The sequence below is a fragment of the Phyllostomus hastatus genome, unplaced genomic scaffold (genome assembly GCF_019186645.2).
Source record: "Phyllostomus hastatus isolate PE091 unplaced genomic scaffold, TTU_PhHast_1.1 phas_scaffold_501, whole genome shotgun sequence".
NCBI lineage: Eukaryota > Metazoa > Chordata > Mammalia > Chiroptera > Phyllostomidae > Phyllostomus > Phyllostomus hastatus.
In genome coordinates, this window is record NW_025334033.1 from 23494019 (window position 1) to 23509375 (window position 15357).

A 15357-nucleotide genomic window follows, 5' to 3' on the forward strand; every position below is an offset into this window, starting at 1 on the left:
AGGGTAATGATTATAAGAATTCTCAACAGTGTGAAAAAAAGACATAGAAACTATAAAAGGCCAATCAGAAATAAAGAATGCAATATGAGGTAAGGAATACACAGTAGGTTAGATGAAGCAGAGGACAGAATTAGTGTTTTGGAAGACAAGGTAGAAGGAAAACACCTAGGCAGAGCAGCAAAAAGATGAAAATTTTTTAAAAATGAGAGCTTAAGAAACATTTTGGACAACATGAAGCATAACAACATTTGTATCATGGGACTACCAGAAGGAAAAGAGTGAGCAAGGAATGAGAACCTATTTGAAGAAATAATGACTGAAAACTTCCCTAATGTGAAGGAAAAAATCACACAAGTTCAGGAACCTCAGAGAGTCCCAAACAAGTTGGGCCAAAAGAGGCTTACATCAAGACACATCATAATTAAAATGACAAACCTTGAAGAGAAGGAGAAAATCCCAACAGCCCCAAGAGGAAAGTAGGTAATTACCTACAAGTGACCACCAATTAGAGTGGCATCAGATTACTCAAGAGAAACATTTCAATCCACAAGGGAGTGGCATGAAATAATCAAGGTGATAAAAAGCAAGGACCTCCAATCAAGGCTGCTTTACCCATAGACGCTATCACTTAAAATCAAAGGAGACATAAGGAGCTTCCCAGACAAGAAAAGCTAAAAGAGTTTGTTAATAACAAACCAGTACTGCAAAGAGCTTGCTTTAAGAAAAAAAAAAAAAAGAAAAAGGAAGGAAAAAAGTCAGAGGAAAACAATCTAAGAATAAAATAGCACTACACACGTTCTCTGTCAATAATCACCTTAAATGTAAATGGCTTAAATGCTCCAACCAAAAGACAGAGAGTAGCTGAATGGATAAGAAAACAAGACCCATAAATATGCTGCCTCCGAAAAGCCCATTTTACATCAAAAGATTCAGGCAAACCAAAAGAAAAGTCTTGGAAAAAGGTATTTCATGAAAATAGAAAAGAAAAAAAAGCTGGGGTAGCAGTATTTACACTCGACAAAATAGACTTTAAAACAAAAACTATAATAAGAGACAAAGAGGATACTACATAATGATGAAGGGAACAATCCAACAAGAGGATATAACCCTAGTCAACATTTATGCACCCAACATGGGAGCACATTAATGTACAAAGCAAATCTTGATGGACATAAAAGGAGAGACCATTATAAATAGTCATAGTTGGCAATTTTAATAGCCCCTTGAACTTCCAGCCAAGATGGAGGCATAGGTAGATATGCTTCACTTCCTCACACAACCAAAAGAAGGACAAAAACCAATTTAAAAAAGACCATAACTGCCAGAAAATCAAACCAAGAAGTTAAAGAATAAATATTCATCCAGACCAGTGCACCAAGACAAAGAAAAATGGCCCAAATGAAAGAACGAATGAAAACTCCAGAAAAAGAACTAAGCGAGGAAGAGATAAGCAACCTATCAGATGCAGAGTTCAAAACACTGGTAATCAGGATACTCAGAAATGATTGAGTTTGGCCATAAAATAAAAGAAGTGAAGGCTATACAGTCTAAAATAAAGGAAACAGTGAAGGTAAGAAAACGAGGACTCAGATCAAAGATTTGGACCAGAAGGAAGAAATAAACATTCAACTAGAATATAATGAATAAACAAGAATTCAAAAATGAAAAGAAAAAAAAAAAAGAGGAGAGGCTTAGGAACGTCTGGGACAACTTTAAAACTTTCAACATCTGAATCATAGGATTGCCAGAAGGAGAAGAGGAAAAAAAAGAAATTAAGGAATTAAAGAAATTTGAAAAAATAATGAAAGGAAACTTCCCCAGTTTCGTATGTTTGTTGGGAGTTTTTTTTTTTATTATGGCTTCGATTTCATTAGGTATAATCTGTCTATTCAGATTCTCTAATTCTCCCTGATTTATTTTTGGAAGATTTTATGTTTCTAGGAATTTATATATTTCATCCAGATTGTCCACTTTGTTGGCATGTAATTGTTCATAATATTTTCTTACAATACTTTGTATTCCTTTGGTGAAGGAACTAGACATGTAAGCCCAGGAAGCTCAGAGAGTCTCAAAGAAGTTGGAACCAAGGTGGAACACACCAAGACAACATAATTAAATTATCTAAGACTAAAGATAAGGAGAGCATCTTAAAAGCAGCAAGAGAAAAGGAGACAGTTACCTACAAAGGAGTTCCCATAAGAGTATCAGCCAATTTCTCAAAAGAAACCTTACAGGCAAGAACAGGGCTGGAAAGTATTCAAAGTCATGAAAGGCAAGGGCCTACATCCAAGATTACTCTATTCATTAAAGCTATCATTTAGAATGGAAGGGCAGATAAAGTGTTTCCCAGATAAGGTAAAGTTAGAGGACTTTATCATCATCAAGTCCTTATTATATGTAATGTTAAAAGGACTTATCTAAGAAAATGAAAAAGATCAAAACTATGAACAGTAAAATGACAACAAACTCAACTATGAACAACTGAACGTGAAACAAAACAAAACTAAGCAAACAACTAGAACTAGAACAACTAGAACAGGAATAGACTAGAACAATCTAGTCTATTCTAGACTAGAATCACAGAAATGGAGATCACATGGAGGGTTATCAGCAGGGAGGGGGAGGAGGGAGAATGGGGGGAAAGGTACAGGGTATAAGGAGTATAATTGGTAGGTAAAATGTACACAGGGACAGGTTTAGAATAGTATAGGAAATGGAGAAGCCAGAGAACTTACGTGTGACCCATGCACATGAACTAAGGTGCAAGAATGCTGGAGGAAGGGGGGTGCAGGGTAGAGGGGGATAAAGGGGAGGAAAAAATGAGACAGCTGTAATTGCATAATCAATACAATATTCTTTTAAAAAAAACACCTCTTAAATTCAATGGATAGATCTTCCCAGTGAAAATTCAACAAGGAGATAGTGGCCTTAACAATACACCAGATCGAATGGATTTAATTGATATCTTCAGATATTTACCCCAAAACAGCGGAATATGAATTCTTTTTAAGTGCACATGGAACGTTTTGTAGGATAGACCACACGTTGGGACACAAAAAAAGTCTTAATGAATTTAAGATAATTGAAATCACATCAAGCATCTTCTCTGACCACAATGCTATGAAACTAGAAATCAATCACAAGAAGAATACAGAAAAAACAGAAAGACATGGAAGCCAAATAACATATTATTAAACAATGAATGGTTCAACAATGAGATCAAGGAAGAAATTAAAAGATACCTTGAAACAAATGATAATGAGGACACAATAATCCAAAATCCGTGGGACACTGGGAAAGCAATCCTAAAAAGGAAATTCATGGCATTTCTGGCCCATGTCAAAACACAAAAATCTCAAAGAATGTAACTTCACGCTTAAAGGAACTTAAAAAAGAACAACAAACAAAATGCAAAGTGAGTAGAACAAAGGAAATAAAAGATCAGATCAAAAAGAAATGGAGTCTAAAAAATTATACCAAAAATTAGTGAATCTAAGAGCTACTCTTTGAAATGATAAACAAGATGGACAAACCTTTAACCAGACTCCTCAAGAAAAGAGAGGACCCAAATAAATAAAATCAGAAATGAAAGAGGAGAAATAACTGATACCAAAGGAATACAAAATATTGTAAGAAAATATTATGAACAATTACATGCCAACAAAGTGGACAATCTGGATGAAATATATAAATTCCTAGAAACATAAAATCTTCCAAAAATAAATCAGGGAGAATTAGAGAATCTGAATAGACATATTATACCTAATGAAATTGAAGCCATAATAAAAAAAAACAAACCTCCCAACAAACATAAGCCCTGGACCAGGAAGCCTGAGAGCTGATTTTTACCAAACTATCCACAAAGTAGTACCTCTCCTTCTCAAACTATTTCACAAAATTCAAGAGGACAGAAGGCTCTCAAACTCATTTTACAGGGCCAGCATTGTCCTTATTCCAAAACCAGATAAAGACACTACAAAGTATTAGGATACCCAATAAAGCAGTGCATCAAAATGATCATACACCATGATCACGTGGAATTTATTCTGGGCATGCAAGGTCAATATAACATTCGTAAATCAATACATGTGATTCACCACATAAACAAAATGAAGGATGAAAAAACAATCATATCAATAGATGAAGAAAACCTTTGGATAAAATCCAGCACGCATTTATGATTAAAACTCTCAGCAAAGTGGGAACAGAAGGAACATACTTAATCATACAAAGACCATATATGGCAAACCCAGTGCCAGTGTCATACTCAGTGGGCAAAAACTACATGTGTTCCCCTTAATATCAGGAACAAGAAAGGGATGTCAACTTTACCTCTCTTATTCAACAGAGCCCTGGAAATCCTAGCCACAGTAATCAGACAAGAAGAGATAAAAGGCATCCAAATTATTTGCAGATGTCATGATACTATACATAGAGAACCCAAAGATTCCACCAAGAAACAACTAGAACTGATAAATGAACTCAGCGAAGTAGCAGGATACAAAATGAATATTCAGAAATCAATTGCGTTCTTATATGCCAATAATGAACTAACAGGGAAATTAAGAAAACAATCCCATTTACAGTTGCTTCAAAAAGAATGAAATACCTAGGAATAAACCTAACCAAGGATGTAAAAGACCTGTACTCGGAAAATTATAAGACACTGAAGGAAGAAATTGAAGAAGATAGAAATAATTGGAAGCACATACCATGTTCATGAATAGGAAGAATTAACATTATTAAAATGTCCATACTACCCAATGCAATCTATAGATTGACTGCAGTTCCTATCAAGATTCCAATGACATATTTTACAGAACTATAACAAATATTTCAAAAATGTATATAGAACCACAAAAGGCCCTGCATAGCAAAAGTGATCCTGAGAAAGAAGAACAAAGTTTGAGGAATCATACTACCTAATGTCAAACTATACAACAAGGCCATAGTAATCAAAACAGCCTGGTACTGGTGTAAAACACACATAGATCAGTGGAACACAATTGGGAGCCTGGAAATAAATGCACACCTTTATAGTCGATTAATATTCAACAGAGGAAGCAAGCACATACAATGGACTAAAGATAGTTTATTCAACAAATGGTGTTAGGAAAACTGGACAGATACATGCAGAAAAATGACACTAGACCACCTTCTTACACCACACACAAGAATGAACTCAAAATGGATTAAAGACTTAAATGTTAGACCTGAAAACATAAAAATCCTAGAAGAAAGCATAGGCAGCAAAATTTTGGACATTGCTCGTAGAAATTTTTTGTCAGTTATATGTCTCCAGGCGAGGGAAACAAAAGAAAAAATAAACAAATGGGACTTCACCAAACTGAAAAGTGTTTGCACAGCAAAGGATACTATCAACATAATAAATAGACAACCCACAGAATGGGAAAATATATTCACCAATACATTTGATAAGGGGTTAATATCCAAAATTTATAAGAAACTTACAAAACTCAACACTAAGAAAATCAAACAATCCAATTTAAAAAATGGGCAAAGGACCTAAATAGACATTTCTCCCAAAGGGACATACACATGGCTAATAGCTATATGAAAAAATGCTCAACATCACTAATCATCAGAGAAGTGCAAATAAAAACCACAATGAGATACCATCTCACAGCTGTCAGAATGGCTATCAATAAATCAAAAACAAGTGCTGGCAAGGACGTGGACAAAGGGGCACCCTTTGGAACTGTTGGTGGGAATGCAGACTGGTGCAGCCACTATGGAAAGCAGTATGGAAATACCTCAAAAAATTAAAAATGGATCTGCCTTTCAACCCAGGAATCCTACTTCTGGGAATATATACAAAGGAACCCAAAACACTAATTCAAAAGAACATAAGCACCCCTATGTTCATTGCAGTGTTATTTACAATTGCTAAGATATGGAAGCAGCCTAAGTGTCTATCAGTAGATGAGTGGATAAAACAACTATGGGACATTTACACAATGAAATTCCACTTGGCCATAAAAAAGGAGAAAATTTTACACTTTGCAACAGTATGGATGGACCTGAAAAACATTATGCTAAGTGAAGTAAGTGAGTCAGAGAAAGACATATACCATATGATTTTACTCATGTGGAATCTAATAAACAAACTGAACTAACAGGCAAAACAGAGACAGATTCATAGATGGAGAGCAGATGAAAGCTAGTAGGGGGAAGTAAGGGGGTGGAGGGATTAAGGAAAAAGGACTTATGGATATGGACAACAGTGTGGTGACTGCTGGGGGGAGGGTGGTATAATAGGACTAAATATTAATGGAAAAATACAATAGAGATTCCATTTTTAAAAATTTGGGAAAGATATCTCTGGAGTGAGGAATCCCTGCCCCACTCCAGGCCCCTCAGTCAGGGGTTTCAGTGCCAGGAAGAAGAGTCCCAATAACTTCTGGCTGCAAAGAGCAGCAGGGATTGAGTCAGTGGAAGAAACTTCTGGAGTCCTCAGCAGTTCCTGTTAAAAAACCTGCACTTGGACTTATGGATTCATTCATTCTGAGCTCCAGCACCAGGATAGCAGCTTGAAAGAGACCAGTGGCATAAAGGGAGAAACTGAACTGTCTGACATCAAGGCAAGAGCTGGGAGACAGCTTTCTCCCAAACAGAAAGGTGGACAGAGACCCCACAAAAGGGCTTTTTCATATGCCCTTTAAGGTCTTTCTGAGCCCTCCCCCAAAAGAGTCACAGAGCTGACAGGGGCCATATATGAAACTGTCTCCTGGCCGACGTAATTTGCTCTGTCTTCTTGAATCCCTGAGGCTCCACCCCACTGAACTTATGGGCCCACCCAATCTGTTGACAGTGGCTTTTCCATATCAGTGTCTGATCTTGGCTCATGCTTCACAACTTCGTAGATCCTATCAAACAAGCAACAGCTGGCCTCAGTAAGGCCCAAGCCTCCATACCTTGTGTTAAGTGGCCACAAGCACAGCACTAGCAGCAGCCAGCCTGCATTCACAGCTTGGCTTTGCTTGGGAATCTACAACTCCAGCACAAGTAATAGCCATCTCATTATAGCCCATGCAGGGTGACCTCAGGCAGAACACAGGTGGGGATGGACCTTGGCCCATACCACCCGGGAAACCCTAGAGCCTGCACATCCAGTGGACAGCTGTAGACCATGTCAGAACACCACCATCCTACCACCGCATAGCTTATCCTCCACAAAAGGCAGAGGTTGGTTTTCAGTGGTCACAGCCAGTTTTTGCATCTGAGTGGCCTGGGTAAATCCCTCCCATTGACCCGCCAACATCAACCAAGACTCAATGATAAGGGTGTACGCAGCCCACATGAAGGGCACACCTTGAGTACCAGCTTGGGTGATAGGGGAGGCTATGACACTGAACCCTACAGGACACCTACCACATTAGGCCACATTACCAAGACAGGGAATCCTAGCAGCTCTGCCTAATATACAGAAACACACAGGAGCCTGCTAAATGAGGAGACAAAGAAACATTTCCCAAATGAAAGAACAGATCAAACTTTAGAAAAGAACTCAACAAATGGAGATAAATAATCTATCAGATGCAGAGTTGCAAAACATTGATTATGAGAATGCTCAAGGAACTTAGGACCTCAATAGCATAAAAATGGTCCAGTCAGAAATGAAGGAAAGAAATAGCAACTTACAGGGAAACAACAATAGAGTGAATGAAGCCAAGAATCAAATCAAAAGTTTGGAACATAAGGAAGCAAAAAACAACCAATCATACATAAGATGAAAAAGGAACCCCTGAAAAACGAGTCTAGTGTAAGCTGCCTCTGGGACAACTTGAAGCATCCAAACATTCACATCACAGGTGTGCCAGAAGGAGAAGAACAAGAGCAAGAAATTGGAAATCTATCTGAAAAATAATTAAAGAAAACTTCCCTAATTTTGTGAAGGAAATAGACGTGCAAGTCTAGCAAGTACAGAGGGTCCCAAACAAGATGGATGCAAAGAAGCCCACTTCTAGACACATCATAATTAAAATGCCGAAGGTTAAAGATAAAGACAGAATCTTAAAAGCAGCATGAGAAAGGCTGTAAGTTACTGCAGGGAAGTTCCCATAAGACTGTCAACTGACAGTCTTTTCTACAAAAACTTTTTCTACAGAAACTATTTTTCTACAGAAACTTTGCAGGCTAGAAGAGATTGAAAAGAAATATTCAAAGTCTGGTAAAGCAGGGACCTATAGCCAAGATTGCTCTACCCAGCAGACTCTCATTTAGAATCAAAAGTCAGATAAAGAGCTTCCATTACAAGGAAAAACTAAAGGAGTTCATTATCACTAAAATCATTATTATATGAAATGTTACTAGGACTTATTTAAGAAAAAGTCAAAACTACTAACAATGCAGTGGCAATAAATATGTATCTATCAACAATTGAATCTAAGAAACAAAGTAAGGAAACATGAACAGAGACAGAATCATGGTACAGTGAGCATTTTGAAGATTGCCAGATGGGAAGTGCATGTAGGGGAATGGGTGATGAGGTGAGGGTATTAAGTACAAATAGGTAGTTACAGAATAGCCATGGGGCTGTAAAATACAGTATAGGGAATGGAATAGCCAAAGAATTTATATGCATGATCCCCATAGACGTGAATAATGAATAATGATGTGGGCATTTCCTGCGGGAGGGGTAGATTCTGGGTGGAGGCAGACAAAGGGGAAAAATTGGGGGCAAATTTAATAGTATAATAAATAAAATATAATTGAATAAAATAATGTTATAGTAATTAAGGGGATAAATATATTACAGTATATTTGGAACAATTAAAAATAATAGCTGCACACCACTACATATAATTACCATGCATTTATCTATTTGATTATTTGGATTATTTGTTTTTGCTCTGGAATATAAACTTTATTGAAAGCATAGGTCTATTTTAATACATCTGCATTTTCTCTAACAGGACCTGGGGTATGGTAGTGCATAAAAGGCACCCAAATGAATTAATTAAATGAATACTAATACAGAGATTCAGGCTCTGGAAACTTGAAATTTTGTATTGCTCATTATTAGTCTGTATAAGTACAATTCATTTTCATATATTGATCCTGTATTTTTTACTGTAGTTACATTTTTGTGGTTTCCTTAAGATTGAAAATTTAGATTCTTTGAAAGACAGTGAGGTTGACTCACTAAAGAAAATTGCTCTAAACAGTTAAAGTGTTAACAAAAATAATGAAAATGTAAAGGAATATACTCTCAAATTGCTTTTTAAGGCTTTTAAGTTTTCTTTTTTAAATGAAGCAAAGCTGAAAGTCATACTGTTTTATGTGGTTTACATAGACCCATAACCAATAGATCTGCTTTTAAAGAAAAGGCCTTATTTGGCACTGCATCAAAAGATTAACAAGTTAATATGAAATGTTTTAGATATATATATGTATAGGTGTGTATACACACACACACACAAACCATTTTCTACAATTCACCGCTTTTACTTTTTCAATTTACTGGTCTTCTCAACCAACCATCAGTCCCACTTGCATTGTCAAGAGTTTTTTTTACCATTGTAGGATTTTGCAGGAACAAAGAAAATAAATTATAGCCTAGAGCAGAGCAGTTGTTCTCAAACTTTGCTCTCCAGCAGTAGAATAAAACTTAGACAATTGATAAGCAGCTTGAGCTAGAATTTTTTTAAAGCTTCTTAACAAGCTCCCCAGTTTGGGAACTATTGGTTAGAGTATTATTACTTGTGCAGATATATGTCAAGATCTGTGGTATTCAAAGAGTAAGTATTCAAGAAGATTATTTGGATGTGGAAAGAAAACATTGACCCTCTTATTTTTTTAGCATTGTATTAATTTGTACTTGTTTTATTAATATAGTAGTACATATAAATAGTTTATAAATATATTTTAGGGATGGGAAGGCAATCAAAATATGTTGTTTATACAGTATAAGTCTATTTTTCTACAATAATCAAAATATAATGCAGGGAGAGTAGAGATGCCCAGTTTTATTTTCCTATGGCTTAAAACACTGAATTTGCTTTTCTAGTGTACCTCCAATGGCAAATATTAAATAAGAATCACTAGGCAAATACTGTCCCTGATTAATATACATTAACTTTTCTTTAGGAAAATAAAATTAGTTATGTCTACTTTTATTTCCACCACACCTGTCTGGGAAGTAAATAAATAAAATGGAAAAACTTAATCTCATGTATTAACACCTTTAAATTTTCCTTGCTTTAAACACAAAACATTCATATTTCAGTAAAAAAAACTGATATTTTCTTATTTTTCCTCCTGAAATACTTTATTTTTTATTTTAATCACTTATGTGAATCTTTAAAACCTTAAGAAATAAAGTTGCATGTAATAATTTCATTTAATTTTGGGGGGTAATGAAATACAGCTGAGCAATATATTTTATAATACATTATAGCTATAAGCAAAATTGGAAACAGTTGGGTGTCAATTTTAGTGTTGATTTTTTTCATAAGTAATATTTGTAAATTTACTATTGTATTAGAATAAAACCCTGAAGAGTGATACAGGTTTCTTTGTTATTGCTTTTAACCTTAATCGTGATCAGTGAGACAGTCATTTGTTTTCTAGATTGAGGACATTGTAAAAGCTGTTGGTAACTGCAGCTACAACCAACTAGTGGAGAAGATCATCTCTTGTAAGCAGTCAGACAATAGTGAGCTGGTTAGTGAAGGTGGGTGAGTGTTGCTATTTCCTGGCTTATTCATGGCAAAATAACTTATCTGGTAATTTAATGTCTTGTAAATGTCTAAAATAAGACTTCTCAAACACAAATGTTGCTGCTTGTAGGAATTAAGAAAAATAATTATTCATAAAGTTGCCAATGAAAGGTATTTTCTAGAAACTTCTTTACTTGTAAAATGAGGCCGGCATTGTAATAAAAGTCTTTGGAATCTCCAGCTAGGTTTCATATAGTCAGTTACCAAGGGTAACTGATAATTTCTGTTTTTAAAAATGATTATTATTTAGGAGTACTACATTAACTATATAATTCATCCTGAACACTCCAGTTGACTGAGATGAGTATTAACAGTACTTACGTGTTCATTTTTGTAGAGTTCTGCCTTATGTTTCAGTACAATATAAATTGTATATAAAGCTCCATTCTGGATCAAAGTAAACCCTTGATCGTTCAGTTTTCCTAATCCTTAGCTAATTAAAATTGTTAAGTTCATCATCATCAGAAGGAGTTTCATATTTTTTTTAGCGGCATTCCAAACAGTGAAGGGAAGAGCAGATTTGAAACCAGAATGCTATCAGGAGCCAAAGCATTTGGATATACCTTCTCCACCACCCACCACACTGTTTTATGAATATGGTCAAATACTGAGGCTGCTATTCTCCTCTGTTTGAAGGGTGAACACAAAAAAGAAATCATGGAAAGCAGGGAGTTTATTATTTTTAGACCCATGATTCTTTTAAACATGGTATATTATTATAATATAATGTATGTATTACAATTACTACATTTTTAAAAGATTTTACTTATTTATTTTTAGAGAGGGGAAGGTAAGAAGAAAGAGAACTTATTTATTTTTAGAGAGGGGAGGGAAGAAGAAGAGAACTTCTCAGTGTGTGGTTGTCTGTTATACGCCACCCCCTACTGAGGACCTGGCCTGTAACCCAGGCATGTGCCCTGACTGGGAATCCAATCGGTGACCCTTTGGTTCACAGGCCCACACTCAATCTACTGATCTATCCCAGCCAGTGCTATATTTTTTAAAAGTTAAAATTAAGAGACTATAAGAGTATATGAAAGCATATAAAAGAAGACATGTATATGAATCCCATATGATATTAATTAATCAGAACCCAATTAAGTATATCACTCCATTATCCATAAGTTTAGCATTATTTTTAGGCAAGAGGCAAGTAACAAGAAAATACACTGTATTTTAGTTGAGGTTTACCCTAGTCTTCTACTTGCAATAAACATATAAATAAATATACAGGGATATTGGTCATTGATGTGCATGACAGCACTTTCACTACAACTGAAGGCAGCAAAGTTTAAATTTTAGGGGAAGGAAGAGTAACAAAAGCTGTTAAAAGTATTTTCTCTCAATTAACAAAACTTCACTGATTAGAACTTATTCAGTCTTTTATTACTATAAATATATTCCTAAACAGCAGGCTATATAGAAAATTTCCATTTACAGATTCCTACTTTCACTGTAACTTCCAATATGCTATTCAGTAGTAATGGAGGGAATAATAGGATTCAAAAAGTGTTAATGGAATGATAACCAATAAGTGATATTTGGGTGAATAGATTTATATGGTAAAAAGCTATAGGAAACAGTTTAACAGCATTTTTACAGGTCAACAGTTTCCCAAGTCGACCTGTAATGTAAACAAGGTAAGACTTAGGTAATACACTAATTAACAAATGTACAACAATAACAAAACCCAGTCCCTTTTTCGCTTCTCCTTTTCTCAACCTGATGCTACAACTATTATTGTTGTTGTTGTTATTGTTATTATTATTATTTATGACATTGACTCCCTAGGATAATGAAAAATAATAGCTAATTTATATAGTATTTATAACTTGAGAAGAATGTCTTAGTAAAAGCAATAAAGGGATTATCTTTTTTAGTGGTATAGGATTTTGGGGCATTATATACCAGAATTCATTAATTCCTTGATATATATGCATTTTATAATTATGAAATTCTGCATATCAGATTTCCAGATCAAGGAATAATTATATAGAGAATTCAGTACAATTAAAATGCTAAACTAGTTTTTGTTTATCAGAAACTATAAGTGTGTCATGTTTGAAATAATTATTTAACCCCAATGGTTACTTGTATAAGGCACTAAGAAATCACAGGAAACCTGGCTGGCGTAGCTCAGTGGATTGAGCGCGGGCTGGGAACCAAAGTGTCCCAGGTTCGATTCCCAGCCAGGGTACATGCCTGGGTTGCAGGCCAAAACCCCCAACAACCACACACTGATGTTCCTCTCTCTCTCTCTCTCTCTATCTCCCTCCCTTCCCTCTCTAAAAATAAATAAATAAAATATTTTAAAAAAAAAGAAATCACAGGAAAAAAGAGACCACAACAGACATTTTTATAATGTAGCATCTAGCTTCCTTTTATCATTTTATTCATCATATTTTCTTGGACATAGTGTTCAACTAAAGTATTCTGCTTTCTTTTCTGTTTGTCCTTCAACTGTATCTTTCCTTGTGAATCAATAAAATATCCAAAAGGTGGTTATTTCTAATCCTTCTGTATTAAAATGTATTAAGCTTCGGTCTTGAATGGTAACTAATTTTTTAATTCAAATATTTCATCTTTATAAGGTGTAAAATACTAGAAATACTTTCCTTGTCATTCTTTCTGATAAACAGATAAATAGTTTTTAGCTGACAGTCAAATAGAATAAAATATGCTTTCAACTTCTTTCAGATGATACTCATTTTATTTTGATGGCAACACTTTTAAAGTGAAAGCACAAAACTTTTACATGTACAGAGTATGTATTATTTGCTAACTCATCTGGGCATTCATACTTTATTGAGTCTAGTTGTAATGGTGGGTTGTGGCAAGGCAGCGAAAAACAACAACAAAAATAGCACAGTACAAGCTTCCAGACTTCACCCGAGTTGGTCATTTAATTCCACATGCTCTCTCAGGAATAATTTCTTCTTTAACAATTGTTTCCAGGTTAAAAAAAATATATATATATTTATATATACACATATATATTTAAAGAAATAATTCCTAAATATTCATTAATTCAAATATGTATTGAGCCTTTATTGTGTGCTATATACATGCTTAAGGTTATAGTTTGAATTCATATAATTTTGATTAAATAATATCGATTTTCTTTATTTTGAAAAATGTCAATAAAAACATTGGAATAGCACAATGAATATATGTGTCTGTGTGTGCATGTACATGCTTTACCTAAATTCAGCAATTATTAACATATTGAATTTTTGCTTTCTTTCTGTATTCTCACACACGTTTTTCCCTAAATCATGTGAGAAGTAGTGGCAAATATCATAGCACTTTAACTATTAATGTTTTAATATTTGTCTCCTAACAGCAAAGAATTCTCCTATATAATCACCTTAAAATTATCTCAGGAAATTTATCATTGATACAATACTCTTATCTAATATACTGTTCATATTCAAAATTCCCCAGTTGTCCCAATAATGTCCCTTACAGATTTTAAATGTTTTGATGAAGGCTTCAATCAAGGATCATCTAATTGTCCTATCAATTTAGTCTGTTAAAATCTAAAACAGATCCCTAACCCTTTTTCTTTCTGTTTTTCTGTTCTTTTGTGACATTAACTTTTCTTAATAGTCCAGGCCACTTGTTTTATACAATAGTCCTCCATTTGGATTCATGTGATTGTTTTCTTAGTAGATTTAGGTTATATATTTTTGGTGGAAATACTACATAGGTGATATTGTATCTTCCCCAGTGCATCAAATCAGGTGGCACATGGTGTCATCAATTCATTATTGGTGATGTTCACAACAATTAAGGTGGTATCTGCCAGATTTTTTGTTATAAAACCCTTTGCCCTTGTAATTAATAAGTAATCTCTGATGTTAATGCTTTGAAACTGTGTGAATACCCTGTTTCCTAATAATCCTTTAGACACTAGAGTGGGCATTTCTTGATTCTTGCTAAATCAATTATTAATATGGTGGTTATAATATTTCTGTTTTTCCTTTTACATTTATTAATTGGCATTCTATAAAAGTAGTTTCCCTTCTCTTCATTACCCCATTAAAAAATTTCTTTATCAGCCATGGCTGGTGTGGCTCAGTGGATTGAGTGCTGACCTCTGAACAAAAGGGTCACCAGTTCATTTTCCAGTCAGGGCACATTGCCTGGTTTGCAGGCCAGGTCCCCAGTAGGGGGCACATGAGAAACAACCACTCATTGATGTTCCTCTCCCTCTCTTTCTCCCTTCCCTTCCATCTAAAAATAAATAAATTAAATATTAAAAAAAATTTTCTTTATCAATGTAGACTCATGGATAGTATCTTTTTCAGCATATTATAGATTCATTGTTATCATTATTCTTTTCAATGCTTATAATTATCCCAGATAAGGCCAATGGGATGGTCTCAAGCTGGATCCAATTTTCTTTTGATATGTTTTCGCCATTTCTTGAGTATTTCCTTATTTTCTAGCACAATAAGAAGTTCTGGGCTCCCTACTTTTTCCCTGGAATTGAATCATATGAGCCCCTACATTTTCATACTAAAAGAGATTTTTTGTCCCGTCTGCTTAAAGAAAAATATTAATACACTGTGATTTTTGAAATCTCACAGTAGATGAATTTAAAAAGAGAATC

The 15357-nt window shown here is 34.8% G+C and overlaps 1 protein-coding gene across 1 annotated transcript in view; it reads left to right on the top strand.

The window, feature by feature from the left end:
• Positions 1 to 15357, top strand: part of MINDY2 (MINDY lysine 48 deubiquitinase 2) — an 83638-nt gene that overhangs the window by 37012 nt on the left and 31269 nt on the right. The window contains exon 5 of the mRNA XM_045822134.1: positions 10594 to 10696. Within this exon, the coding sequence (XP_045678090.1) occupies positions 10594 to 10696 (103 nt within the window). The remainder of the gene's footprint in view (positions 1 to 10593; positions 10697 to 15357) is intronic.